The sequence below is a fragment of the Cystoisospora suis genome (assembly GCF_002600585.1).
Source record: "Cystoisospora suis strain Wien I chromosome Unknown contig_2919, whole genome shotgun sequence".
NCBI lineage: Eukaryota > Apicomplexa > Conoidasida > Eucoccidiorida > Sarcocystidae > Cystoisospora > Cystoisospora suis.
In genome coordinates, this window is record NW_027155715.1 from 6,575 (window position 1) to 20,699 (window position 14,125).

At 44.5% G+C, this 14,125-nt stretch overlaps 2 protein-coding genes across 2 annotated transcripts in view; one reads left to right on the forward strand and one right to left on the reverse strand.

The window, feature by feature from the left end:
* Positions 1-511: 511 nt before the first annotated feature.
* Positions 512-6,440, reverse strand: CSUI_005890 (uncharacterized protein). The gene is made up of 6 exons (XM_068066057.1): positions 5,191-6,440; positions 4,062-4,218; positions 3,100-3,202; positions 2,253-2,383; positions 1,915-1,969; positions 512-1,189 (listed from the first exon to the last, which is right to left on the reverse strand). The coding sequence occupies exons 1-6, from the start codon at positions 5,606-5,608 to the stop codon at positions 1,046-1,048; spliced, it is 1,008 nt and encodes a 335-aa protein (XP_067921966.1). The 5' UTR covers positions 5,609-6,440; the 3' UTR covers positions 512-1,045.
* Positions 6,441-6,600: 160 nt separating this feature from the next.
* The window catches only part of CSUI_005891 (vacuolar sorting atpase), a 10,231-nt gene continuing 2,706 nt past the window's right edge, over positions 6,601-14,125 (forward strand). The window contains exons 1-7 of the mRNA XM_068066058.1: positions 6,601-7,232; positions 8,458-8,825; positions 9,690-10,148; positions 11,130-11,177; positions 12,077-12,177; positions 13,305-13,342; positions 13,986-14,055. Of these exons, the coding sequence (XP_067921967.1) occupies positions 8,681-8,825; positions 9,690-10,148; positions 11,130-11,177; positions 12,077-12,177; positions 13,305-13,342; positions 13,986-14,013 (819 nt within the window). The 5' untranslated portion in view covers positions 6,601-7,232; positions 8,458-8,680 and the 3' untranslated portion in view covers positions 14,014-14,055. The remainder of the gene's footprint in view (positions 7,233-8,457; positions 8,826-9,689; positions 10,149-11,129; positions 11,178-12,076; positions 12,178-13,304; positions 13,343-13,985; positions 14,056-14,125) is intronic.

Sequence of the window (14,125 nt, forward strand, 5' to 3'; positions counted from 1 at the left end):
TCCCCTTCCGGCAGTGTGTCGTCTGTTAGCCGGGAGGCTTTCACATTGCGTTTGTGCCGCAATGTAACGTCTGTGACGCGCCTCGGCGCGCTCTGTCGCTCCGTGCTCTGTAGTGGTTGATGCGAGTCACTGATAAATCCAGTTTGATGAGTGTATGCTGTGTGGTCCGCCGAGTGCGGTGCTGCTAGGCGGACCGGTGGCCCCGGCGGGTCTGACGTGTCACTACGGTGCTTGCCGGTGAGAGTCATCGAGGCGGGAGAGAACAGAAGAAACTTCCTACGTGTCTGTTCACACCGTTACACGCATAGTGCGCCATTTTGTTCAACTCCGATAGGCACACACCAATCCTGGCAGTGCCTGGCTTATGCAGCCCCACGCGCCACAACGGTATAAAGCAAAGTGCTCAGACTCCTTTTTCGCAAAAAACTTGTCCCACACACCAGTCCGGGAAGTGCCTGGCTTGCGCAGCACCCTGCGCCACAACGGTACGAAGCGGAATGCCCAGATTTCTTCTCGCAGAAAAACTTGACAACCGTCCAGGACACGTTCGTTAACTTCACCGGGCAGATCGTGCGGAGGTTATAGAAGGAACGAGATTCATTCTATCACCCGGATCATTCTTAGAGACATCGGTGGCGCTTCCATGATCGTCTTTACCTTCCGCCAGTAGAAGTGCAACAGAGACGGCAGCTGTACTTCTTTTGCTCCTCAAAACAGCTAGTACACCATGGCGGGAAGAAGGGATGCTAATGGTCCGATTGTATCAGCCTGGATCCCTCCGTAGCCCTCGTAGGAATGCAACCACGAAGAAGTTCCAGCGACTACAGCGTGAGAGGTGATGGATTTCCTTTGTTCTCAGAAGCCTAGGATGTGCAGTCATTTATGCCAAGAAGTCATGATGGATTCGAGTCAAAAGAAACGGAAAGAGGATGAAAAAAGCAATCGAGTAGCCTGCAGACTTAGATAACCATAAGAATCTCGATACCCCGACAGGATGGTTGATGTGGAAACCCGTGACTCGGTGGAAAGGTAGCTGCCTTTCCCACTAGTTCTTTCTTCTTTTCTTATTTTTTCCATTTTTCTGACGCCCTTCGTCTGAGTCCGCTTCCTCCTCGTCCATTGCTCCATACTTTGCCTCAATGCGAGCGAAAAGATCTTGTGCCCGCTGTGCCCTCTTGGCGCGGTTTGCCTAGAATCAGAAAACCAAAAAGGAAAGCTGTGATATTCTACAGAAACAGCTACCCAGGAAAATCAACTAACACCATCTCATCTGTTCCCTCCCTACAGATAAAGAAGTACCAGTAGGGCTTCGTTGACCTTGGTCGCTACCGTCGGCGTGACCAGAAGATTCCAGAAGAAGTCTCCCGGGGGGGGCAGGTCTCTTCTCCCGACGGCAGCAATCCTAACTCTTGGTTTCTCCCGGGAAAACAAATGAAATCCCTTGCAATAAGAATGTAGTACGTGTGTCAGTAACGAGAAGCTGCATGTCAGTGACTAGAAGGAACCAATAGTAGACATAGATTGTAAATATGACTGCACTTCTCGTGATTTCGTCAGGAAAAGTACTTTGTTGGACTAGCCGAAGGTCACAGCTCTGCGGGAGGGCCTGTTAAGAAGTTACGAGAAAGCAGCAGCGCTCAACACAGCACCCTCACACAAAAACTTCGACAACCGACTGAATCCTCTTAAGATAGCCAGAAAATCACTTGGATGGTCTCGATATCAAATGAGAACGTGCCATTAATCTTCCACCGAAAAACATGTCTAAGCTCGACAGAGAGCACCGTCAGAGACACGTAACTACAAGACAGACATGTGACGGTGACGCGAGCAATCTGTACACTACATCAATGATGTCTTCGGAGGAGTTCAACGAGCTCTCCTTAGCAATACCGGGCCACGTCTCACACTTACTTGGATGGCAAGCACTAGATCTGCGAGCCCTTCATCTCCGTTGGCATTCTTCTTTCTACAGAGAATCGAGCAAAAACACACGAAGACATGACAATGATGAGATCGCCTGAGCTAGGATACAGCGGGCACTTCAAAGACAGCCACGCCCAGCAGAATGCTTTGATTGGTAAGAAACTGAACGTGAACATGACATAAATTTCTTTTGGAAATCATCAGTCCTTCATGCTTGACTGTTGAAGACGACCGTGTGAAGACGAGAGACTAGAGAGTTAATCAAAAACAGTTTGAGCCTCTAGAGATGAAAGTAGATAAGAATGGAACGAATGGATGGATCTTACGAAGATTTCTTCTTGCTTTGCTGCTGTTGTTGAGACTTTTTACTTTCCTTCTCTGTTAAAGCAGCAAGTTTCTCCGCTTGGGCTTCCATCTGCTGGAGGGTGCTCTCAAACTTCTTCGTTTTCTTCACTTTCTGAGCAGAAAAGACATCCACCCACAACTTCTTAATAGGACACATGTGTACGATGTATGTTTGTATGACCACAACGTTATCTACTCAGATACTATGTGCTCGCATCCTTGCATGTATATAGAGAGATGTATAGGCACACTTACTGACAGGTGTATTCCTGAGATGGCACTGTTGAAGAGTTCAACACCTTTTAGCAATACAATCCCTTCTCAGTACGTACACCCGAAGAGACGAAGTGAGCCTTTGGAGTAACATCATGACGCCCGACTGAACGGACACTAATGGCTCAAGATCTTCTATAAGAGCGAAAAGAGTTACTTAGGCTCCTGGTGGATGCGAAGGTGCAGGTATCTTCAGGGACCCGTGCAAAAGAATGCTACACGCCTTAGTGCATCTGTCTGAATGCGTTTATGCAGACAAGGGTGCCAAATACTCATATATATATATATGTACGTATATGTATGTACACTGATATAGGTACGCTGTCCTTACAGGTATATATAAGAGGCAAATGACCCTACATCAACCCATATACATATATGTAGCACTATGAGCCAATCGCCATAGTATAGCAATCAGAGACAACCCCCTAGTCTCAACTGGACAGAGAACCGTGCTACAGCACATTTACACAGAGGGAGAGACGGCTCATAGATACAGGAAGAGCGAATACCTCCACAGAGTCACCTGAGCTATTGCCCTCGTCTCTCTCTTACCTTTGACTTAACAAGATCATCCAAAATGTTGAGATAACGAGATAAATGTTCCTTTTCACTGAAGGGTATGTACTCGAAAAAGTGCGTCAAGTCTCCATCGAACCTGGACGGTGCACACAGAAGCAATCAATGTGAGGAGAAAGAAAGTGAGAAAGAAAAGAGACCATTCACAAGCCAAAGAGACGGGACAGACACATAGCCAAACTGGAGACAGATTCTGTGACACCTGTACATACACCACCCCGGCATGCCTGTAGTGGGTGGGTGGCGTGATAGCTCGCTCGTCCAGGATTTCCAAGGAATCTCGGAAGTCTTGAGGAGAGACACTCGATCTGCCCGCGGCGGTCTACCTCAATCTCGAGTTTGAAGTCTATTATACGAAAAGGACATGACCTAAGTGTACGAAGAATGAGAGACTCTGTGAGACACGCTCTAGCAGCAGTACGGCGCTCACCTATACCTGTACCTAGACAATCACCTAGCTAGCCAAAAGAGCTATATCTAAATAAACTTTAAATGGAGACGCCACGACATGGGAGTACCAATGCAAGATCGACATGCATGCCTACGAATGTATCGATAGATCTATGATATATATAGATATCTATATACATATGCATGGAGGGAATGGTAAGGTTCTTCCTTTCACATAGACGTGCAGAGTGGATCAACATTGCTTCTGCTGTAGAGTGTGAGTCTGGATAGAAGGCCATCCATGTGAGTAAAAGATGTCACTCTGACGGAGAAAAAAGAACGAGAGGAGAACTCTTTCTCTCTTCTTCTTCTCCTGCATTCTTTGCAAAGGAAACTCCCTCCCTCACGTCGCCTGTCTACACCTCAGAACACGTCGATTGTGTAAGCTGAAGCCATGTCGATGTATACGACTTACATAGGCACATAGATACATACCTATGTAAACATCCTAATGCTTCAGTTGTCTTGAAAGAAAGAGAGAAACTGACTTGATACAAAAATCAAGAATATCTTGAATTTCTTCTTCGCTTTCGAGGTATTTCTCGCGGTACTTTTCGATGTCCGCCACATCGAACTCAGGATACACCCGACGGTAATATGCATAAGCCTCTTCATACGTCTCTCCGCTTGTCTCTCCGGTGCTTCCTAAGAAATCCAGCAGACGCATGTGTGTGTGTACCATGTGCCTCCATGTGACGCGACAGTTGAAGTCTTTCCGAACGAAATAAAGTGGATTCTTTCGTCCACGTGTCCTCCGTCATGCCCCGTATATAAGCCGAAGGAAGGATGGGGGGGAGCTGGTGGCTAGCTTGCACGTCATGCGTCCATATTATTTCTAAATGCTCTGTCTATCTAACACCTCCGGGAAACCCATATGATAACTATATGCCTATAGCGTGATACACAGTTGCATGGTTTATACATAGTGTGTAGATGATAGACATGCAGATACGTTTCTCTACTAGAATAAGAATCTCTTGTCGTACGGGTAGACGCATGTGCAGATACTTGAGAGTTGCTCATACAAAGCGAAGGAGAAGGGTACATGAAAAGAACCGTAAAAGATTCCTACGCATGCATGCATTCTCCTTGCTGTAGTGACTATCCTTTCAATAGCTTCATGGAGAAGCGCGTTTTGGTATATCTCTACGGCTCTCTGTGCGTACTGCGTTTCTTGCTTTTAAGGCCGGGGAAAAATGTTTGCAAGCCGGGCTTCTCTTCTCTGCTATACTTTCTCTACATTGGAGAGCGGAGGGCAGATCCGACCTCGCTATGTTTTTTGGGAAGCACTACAGCTATCTCAAACTTCTCTCAGTACCCCTCATGGCTCGCTCGGACAGAGTGGAGACACAGACGAATGGAGAAATGAAATATAAGAAGAGAGAGAACTACGTGAGAAAAGAACCATGCTACAGAAGCAAGGCTCTTTTCTAGCTCAAGTATATATATATATATATATATGTAACGTATGTATACACTTAGGTATTCAAGTGTTAACTCAAGGTTTTCTACATAGTACGTAGCAGGTGTATATAAACTGCATGGAGGGACGACTTGTTGAGACTGTCTAAGAAGTTTGTTTCTGCTTGTCTTTTGTTTTGTCTTGTCTTCACCTACCCGTTTCATCATAAATCTTTCTCCGTTTAGGATCCTTCAGAACTTCATAAGCGGCTTGCAGTTCTTGGAAATGTCTCGTCGCTTCTTCCTTTAGCTCTTCAAAGCTCTTTCCTCCTTTCTTCTTCTTCTTTTCCCCTTCGGCTGTAGATTCTTCCTGCTGAAGTTTCTGTGCGACCTTGTCCGGGTGTAATAGGAGAGCTAAAGCTCTATACGATTTCGTTATTTCTATCTGAGTTGCTTCGGGCTTGATACGGAGAAGATCGTATAGACGAGTTCTATTGTTACTACTGCTCTCATCCTTTTGAGAGTTACGCTGGTGCTTGTCACTGTGTGACTTCTCTCCCTTCTTTGACGGGGAGTCAGGGGAAGGTGTCGATACACCCGGACCTGCGGCAGTCTTCTTGGTACGACGTGCCATAGCAACTGACGTGGGACACTTAAAAACGAATGAAGAGAGAGAGAGAATCTTAAGAGTCTTTCAGAACAAGCGAAAGAGGAAGATGTAGAGGCTCCAGTAGTACTGTATGTTGACTCTCTCCTCTCCGACGCAAGGAATAGACGACCAAACAAGGGAAGAGAAGAAAAAGAGAGAAAACAAGAAGATGAAGAATTAGAACTCGGGCACTTTCCACAAAAGGTGTTTGAAAGGCCTGGAATGGTTCAGGGCCCTGGAAATCCTTGAGGAAAAACTATCAAGGACAACGAGAAACGCAAGGTGGTGGCGTGGATCGGGTGTACGTACACTCCACAGGACATCCCTCGCTCAAAGCGTGACCGGCCTCTTGTGGGTGTGCAGACTATAGCCCAGTCGTTTCTGGGAAGACAAGAAACAAATATAGTTACGCTTCTTCGCTAGGAAGAGATTCTTCATGTGAATGACAGAAAAAGGAAAAAGAAATCGAAGCTTCAGCTGGATTCCCCTCTATACGGCTTCTTTACGATGGGGACTTGTTAAGGTCGAAAGAAGAAGTACTGGATGAAGAAAGAGCACAAAGAGACGGTCTCCTTTCAGCTTGCCAGAAATTGGCAGTTCAATGAAGTAGCTACTCTTTTTCCGATGTCTCAGAGCTCATGTGTTGGTCTTCTTTTTTAAGTCAGAGGGAAAGAGAAATCAACAGAGAAGAAAGACGCAGAAGAGAGGTTTGGGGCGGATGAGTGTCTTGCGGAAAAGGATCAATCGATTGGGGAAGAAGTAGTTGAAAAGTCACGAGACCTCCCCATCAACACACAAATCTAGTAGCAGGAGTCCCACCTCCCCCCTCTAGATGCTGCTAGAGAGGAAGGCTAAACAACCTAGCGCAGGCGAAACGGGTCGGCGGACGCTTCTCTCTCTTGCCTCCGCCATCCTCCCATGGCTGGTCATGATGGAGCCAAGTGTAGGAGGGAATCTCTCCTTGTTTTACTTTGTCAATAGGGACTATTAGATTGTGAATGGACTCCAAGTTCTCTTTGTCTTTTGTAGTTCTTTCGCAGTGTTTCATAAAGGTCTCGTACGGCTTGGTTCTTGACAGGTTGAGATAAGAAGAGCCTTGACGCGATACCGCTTTCTGGTGGACATACACCCGAAGAGTCGTGCATGTCGCCGTAGTAGTACTAGTAGTAGTAGTAGCACACGAACAAGCAACACATCGTCGGTCATCCGTTGTTTCAATTCTTTCAAGCAAAGGAACTCGTGTCACCTCCCATCGTTCCTCTCCTCGCTTTCTACTTTCTTTCTCGTTTCTTTACCTCCTCAGGGCTACGACATCACAGTCTGTACATGACTTGGCTCGCCGGTCGATCCCAACTTGCCTAACGATCGGGCTTGACGCCCTGCTTTGGCGTGCGGCGAGCCGTAATCGTTCTTAATTTGTCCTTCAAGTATTTTGACGGATCAAACTTCCCTCTCCTGGACTTTTAGTCTGTTTCTTCAACGCTCTCTGTCAATGCTCATTCATTAGAACCCTAGTCCATTGTCCTAAGTCAGTTCTCCTCGCAGAATCTCTTCCGAGCGCGTTGAGTTGTCTATTGGCTTAGTCGCTTACGGAGTGAGAAGAAGAGAAGTAAGTGATACCCAAACCACGTCAGCGTGCCGAGCTGTAAATTTGTATGCACATCAATCTAGATGTGTCTTTCTCTCAAGTGAATTCTCTTTCTCTTTACTCTTGTTGCTTCGACTGCTTTCTCGTTCCATTGAAGACCCACCTGCCAAGGAGCGGGAGAAGTCTTCTCTCTCTGCCACGGCAGATACGCAACGCCGGAGAAAGCATATGAACACTTGTATTCACTAAGTTCTGTTTACACTGTCTCTCCGCCTTTCTGAGGGATCATCTCATCTTCGCCAACAAGATCTTTTTCTTGTAAGATTCTCAGGCACGTGTGAGAGTACACTCGATGTGTTCGTACGTCATAGGGTTTTATCCTCTTTCAGACATCCAGCAGGTGACAACTTAAGTAACGCGGAGTTCTTCCCCGTGTCTCTGTTCACTCCTGGATTTCCAACATCTCTCCTCCATCTTCATCTGCTTCCTCGTATCTATCTATCTTTAATCTACCTATCTATTCTTAATCTATCTATCAATCTATCTCCTTCCTGTCTTTACCGCTCTCGTTATTTTTCTCCTGTAATTCACTGGGCCGATCACCAGTCATGGACGCATCGTCACTTTTCTTCTTTGGCGTGTTCCTTTGCTTCTCTCCTTTACATCGTTCATTCTGTCTTTCTCTTTCTATCTCGGCAGCAGCATATCATTGAAGAGCTCCTCGCTTCTTTTTCTTCTTCCGTCATCTTCATTCTTTCTGAGTATCTTCTTCTTATTATTCTTCGCCTTTCCCTTTTTCTCCCTCTCTCTCGTGAACGATTGTCTACCTTACTTTCAGCTCTTTCTCGCCAACTTCAACATTGGATGGATTCCATCTCTTTGTTTCGAAGTTCCACTCCCTGCCTTCTCTTCTTTTCTTTCTCAACTGATGGGTGAATAATCCCTCCTATTGCATCTTAGGACGCTCTTTCTTTATCACTTCAAGCACTCTTTCTCTCTTAAGTCGCGAAGATATCTCATTCTCTCTGTCTGCCACAAATCTTTCTCCCCCTCACCTTCAATAGATCAACGATACCCATATATATATACATGTATCTCTAAATCTAACGTGTATATGTAACATATGGATAGATAGATAGATAGATTAAAGATAGATAGATAACGTGCGTTCCTATATGTCTCTTCATGTAGCTCTTATGTACATAGGGTTTCCGCGTCCTGTCTTCTCCTGATGTCTCCTATGTAGTAGGTTCTTCCCTTGGTTAATTACCAGCAGACTTCCATCCCTCCCCACACACACTTCTCAGGTGTACGTACAGTACAGAGATCCACGACTCTCCTCCGCATTCCAATTCCTTCCTTTCTTTTTTGCGCTGGATTCTCTCGACAAGAGGTCAAAAGAAAAGAAAACGAGGGAGATTTCCTTCGTCCTCAAGAAACCCAAAGAAGAAGGGCAGAGAGAAAGAGAGATGGATGCCGTTACGTACGAGAAGAAGCTTCAGCAAGCTATAAGTCTTTCACAGCAAGCAACAGATAAAGATAAAGAAGGTTCCTTTCAACAGGCATTTGAGCTCTATAAAGTGGCTTTAGATCAATGGAACGTCCTTTGCAGGTGTACGCACCCCGGCAACATTCTACTACCTAGACTCCCTCTTTCTCTGATCGTATAGAAAGAGACACACACATAGAGTCAAGAATGTCTCCCTACTTCTTCTCTTTCTTCTTACTGAGAAACCTTCATGTGCATGCAAACGCCTTTTCTCACATCTTAATAGACAAGTCTCACGTCAGGTTAGGAAGCTCAGGTTGACTTTGAAAAGAACTTAGCAGGTTTGGTCGCTTGTTTTGACGTAAATGTCATGACGATCTCTTTTTCTTCACTTCTTCTCATCCTGTTCTTTCGGTCCCCCCCCCTATACATGTGTCTCTCTCTTGATATAAAGAGCGTTAGAGTAGGGAAGGTCTCTTCCTCTGTTTCTTATTCCCTTCTCCTTCTTAGGTATCTGCTATTCTCCATCATTCTGCTATAGTGCTACATATCAGACGTGTTAGCTACACATTCTTATCATACTGACAGACAAGCCGTACCTAGGTCTCCCCCCTTCACCCAACTCAGCGGTCAATCATTGGTCAGACACCCAATGATCTCGCCAGCTCTTCTACGCCATCTCTCATACGTCGTCCATCTATCTATCTATCTTTAATCTATCTATCTATCTATCTATCTTTAATCTATCTATCTATCTATCTATCTTTAATCTATCTATCTATCTTTAATCTATCCATCTATCTATCATTACTCTGTCTATCTATCTCCAGCAACAGATCTACTTAGCTATCATCTCTCAATCTCTCTGTCTGTCTACCGTGTCTCTCTATGGACCTCTCTTGAGTCACTAGGGGGCTATCTCTTTATGTCTTCATATAACTTCTTCTTCTTCCTCCTCCTCTTGCTCTCTTTTGAGTGTGTCTGTACAGGTCAAACCAACGCTGTCTTACGTGAGAAACTCTATCGCAAGATGGAGGAGTATATAGCTCGCGCCGAGACTCTTAAGCGTTTCCTCCAAAAGCAGTCCGAGAAACAACTTCTTCTTCTTCGGCATCCCTCCCCCCCTAATCACCTTCTTTTCTCTCACCCGTCTTCTTCTTCTTCCTCTTGCTCGGCTTCCCTGCCAGGGACGCATCTTGTTCTTTTATCGCCTGGATCCCCTCCGATCCTCACCCAGCAGCAGCAGACACTTCTGACGAGTGTAGAAGGCCTCTCTTCAAACTCATCTTCCATACAAAATGCTCTATCTCAATCTTCTCTAGGGGGGCTAGGGGGAGGTGTTGGTACAGCAGGAAGCGGGGGAGAAGGATATGGGAGTAGCGGAAGTATGAGGGCTTCGGGAGACGGAGACATGTCAGAAGAAGAAAGAATGAGAGAAAAGTTGAACTGTATGTACACCCGAGTATTAAAGAGATACGGTGGTGGGGGTAATGAGGGGAAAACGAAGAAGAAGAAAAAAGAGATCTTTCTGATTGCTTTACGTCACCTATGGATGAATTCCATCTTCACATAAGATCGACGCTTTTAGATCTCTCAATCTTTTAGTGTGTCTAGCAACCTCCGGCACATACATCATCTGGAGAGAAAAAGAAATTCTCGTAGGAAGGCAGGCAGGCAGACTTGAGTATAGTCCGATGTGGGAACGAAGTGATCACCCCATCAAAGAGGAGACAGCTCTACGTCCATAATATAGAAAGAGAGACGTAGCCCATTTCCTAAGGACTATGCATACATTTATATGCACAGATAGAGACACGTAGGCGACTTCCCTACCTACGTCTACATATCTGTCTACCTGTCTTTCGTCTCCATCTCTATCTTTCAGAATCTATTCATCCATCCGTGTCTGTATGGATGTCTATCTCGATCTTTTGTTGCTCTGCAAAGTCATAGCTACGACCCCTTCTTGAAGGCGGGATAACTAATGCATGCGCTTCTACCTATCCTCCGATCCAAACAGGAGACCACAGGGACTTCCAGTCACACTGGCTCTTCTGTAGCCACCTACACACACCTACATGTACACATAGACATTCATACACCTCTCCCTCTATATCTGTCTTTCTATATACTTATATCTCTCTCTATATATACAGAGAGATGAATAGATCGATTAAAGATAGGTGGCTCAGGGATAGAGAGATAGATAGGTGTGGTCCTAGTGCTCGTTGTTGGGTCTTGTCGAGTGTCTGCTTTTCTTTGTCTCCCTATCCTCTCTACCGTCAAGTCAGACATTCTGCATGCACTTAGTTATTCTTCTCTTTTTTCTAAACTTCAAAGGACATAACGAAGGAAAGATCAGGCCTCCCTGAAGATTCAGTATTCTCTTCTCTTCTTCTCTTCTCTCTCTCTTTTTTCTTTTCCTACAGCTGCAATCGTTACAGAAAAGCCTGAGGTGCGATGGACGGATATTGCAGGTCAGGCTTCATACAAACTTCACCTCTCTCTCTCTATATATATGTACATATACGTTCTCTCTCTGCCTATACATGCATGCTCTCTTTCTCTACAGGTACATTCTCTCTCTCTCTGTATATTTACATTCTCTCTCTTTATATATTTTTATATACATTGACTCTCTCCGTAATCATATGCAGTAGATGTGTCTATTGGACGTGTGTGAAGAGCAAGAGGAGAAATTCTCTTGGACTGTCGAGCGACCAGCAGGTCTTCATGTGTGTGTCTGTCTTTTCCTCTTTTTCTCAAACTCCTGAGCGACTGGTCTTCTTTTCTTTTTCTTCTTCTTCTTTTCTTTCCTCTTCTACTCTAGAATTCGGTCTCCATGCTACCCTCCGAAGAAGGTCCCTCTTCTTCTTGTTCTCCTCTTCTTCTTCTTTTTCATTCTTCTTTTCTCATCTACATTTCTCCTCTTCTTTCAACTCCGAGCTTTCTTCTTCTTCTCTCTTTCTTTCTCTCCCATCTCCGTCGTGATAGTCCTATCTTCTCTTTTCTTCTTCTTTCTTCTATCCTCTCTTTCTTTCTGTCGTTTCTTATTCGTCATCTCCTGCTTCTTCGTCTCCTATCTATCTCCTTCACTCTGTCTCTGTGTACGTTTGCAACGGATTGCAATTAATATTCTGTCGTTTCCTGCTGCCTGTCTTTCTTTTTTCCTCTTCTTCCATTTCTATCCTTCTCTCTTTTCACTCGCTTCTAAGAGATCTCCAAGACAGCCCTGGCTATTTCGAAGGTCCCGGCAGAACCCGTCGTCTATGCCCGGGTGACTTCACTCATTCATCCTCAGTCCTATCCCTTCATTTTTTCTTCTTCTCCTTTTTCTTTCTTTCTTTGGATTCGTCTGTTCTCTTCTCCTTCTCAGGTTTGGAGGCAGCTAAGGATGCTCTTCAAGAAGCTATCGTTCTTCCTTCTCGTTTTCCTAGCCTCTTCACGGGTATAGCGAACTCTGGAAGAAACTATAAGGTGTATGTACACACGTAGACCTTTATGAATATGTATGTATCTATGCATGTATGTGCTTTGTTTGGGTTCACGAAGGACGTGCATTTTCTTCTTGACACGTCTCAACTTCTTCTGTTCCTTCTTGAGTAGTCAACTCACATCAGGCTATCGATCTCTTTCTCTATCTCTATGTCTTCAGTCTATTTTTGATCTTGATGAGGTTCTTCTTCGTCATTTCTCTAGTTGCTTCTCTCGAGATATCTGCCTATAGAACCGCGGAGTGAGGAGAGCTCTCCATACGGAAGCATCCAGGTGTCTATACACCTGTACCCTACTCTCTTCTCTAGAGTATATCCTTCACGTGAACGCGTTTTTGTCTATGTAGATATCTACTTATCAATAGATGGGCTAGGCAGGTAGATAGATAGATTAGTGGATGTATATACCCTGCAGTCCGCGACACACGGGAAGGCTTAAGGAGACCTCGAATGAAAAGTCATGAGAGAGAGATAAGAAAGCGAGAAGTCTCAATTCCCCTCTATACCACTGTTCTCCTCTCTCTAGCCATTTGTAGCTTTCCACTTTCTCACGTTTCTCTTCGACAGAATCAGCCTCCGACCTGTGTATATAGATGCATGCATAGTAATATACGCACATATAACATATATATGTGCACATATGTGTGTGTATGTATCTACATATATGAAATGCCTAATACGGAGAAGTCTGCTGTATTGAATTCTGCGGCAACTGCAAGCACTATTAGCTACACTTAGGAAGGCCAATTTAACTAGTAATGATAGAAGCAGCGAGGGATTTCTTAAGGACCGCCTTATACAAGGAAAATAGATCACACACTAGACTACGGGTCGCCTGAGGTAGAGAGAAACAAAAGAAAAGGAGAGAAAGATGTATGAAAGAAGAAGAGGACTGACCAGTGAGAAAGAAAGAAAGAAAAGAAAGAGAGAGGTGCAGTGGTTTAAGGAGAAGAGATTTCTGAAAGAAAGTGTGCTATGCTGATAGGAGGGGGGACTGGTCTTTGTTTCCTCTCTCAAGTTCTTCTCGTCCAAATCCACCTCATTTTCTTCTCCTTTTTCTTTTCTCTCTTTGTCTTTCTTTTCTTCTTCTTTTTATTTCTTATGGCTTAGGTGAAAGAACGCCGTGGAAGGGTATTCTCTTGTATGGGGTATGTCTTAGGCTCTCTCCTCTAGTTCTCCTCTCTTCTATCTATTCTCTCCTCTTTGTATTCTCTCTCTTCTTCTTCTTCTCCATCACCTTATTTTTTCGCTCCTGGTTTCTTTCTTTTCATCTCTTTCCCTCTATCTATCTATCCTTAATCTATCTATCTATCTATCCTAAATCTATCTACCTATCTATCTATATATCTGTCTATGTGCACATAGAGAGATACACCTCGCATGTGCATATGTCTTCTTTCGTGGATCTCTTTGTCTTCTTTTCTCTTCTTCCTTCTTTTCATTGTTTGAGAACTGACCTCACAGCTCAGCTGAGGTGTACATACACTACACGAGGGGGGGGATCATCACCTGTCAATGTGGTCTGATAAGCATCGAACTTCTCGTCATGCTAGAGTACAGAAAGACTTCCTTTTTCTCCTGCGAAATCATTCTCATCCTCATACAAAGACTGTACTTGACCTAAGGCATGTATAAGAAGATGTATGAATATGAAGATGTATGAATATGAGTATGTATGTATGTGCAAATGTGTATACATGTATGTATGGATATGTATGTATGCATGTATGAATATGCATGAATGTGCTTGTATGGATTGTCAATGACTATGTGTATCTTTTGGCGTTGAAGCCCCCAGGCACAGGCAAGACATTCCTAGCTAAGGCAGTCGCAGCCGAAGCTGAAGCTACCTTTCTCTCAGGTAACCTAACATTCCTACACACACATAAATAGACTAAAGAAAGACATAGATAGATAGATAGCTTAACGAT

What these genes read in the sequence shown, in the direction of transcription:
- CSUI_005890 (XM_068066057.1), bottom strand. Translation starts at nt 5,608, where the DNA reads ATGGCACGTCGTACCAAGAAGACTGCCGCAGGTCCGGGTGTATCGACA. An exon ending in AAAGATTTATGATGAAACGG is followed by an intron (nt 4,219 to 5,190) that starts GTAGGTGAAGAC and finishes TGGATTTCTTAG; the next exon opens with GAAGCACCGGAGAGACAAGC. An exon ending in ATTCTTGATTTTTGTATCAA is followed by an intron (nt 3,203 to 4,061) that starts GTCAGTTTCTCT and finishes TGCACCGTCCAG; the next exon opens with GTTCGATGGAGACTTGACGC.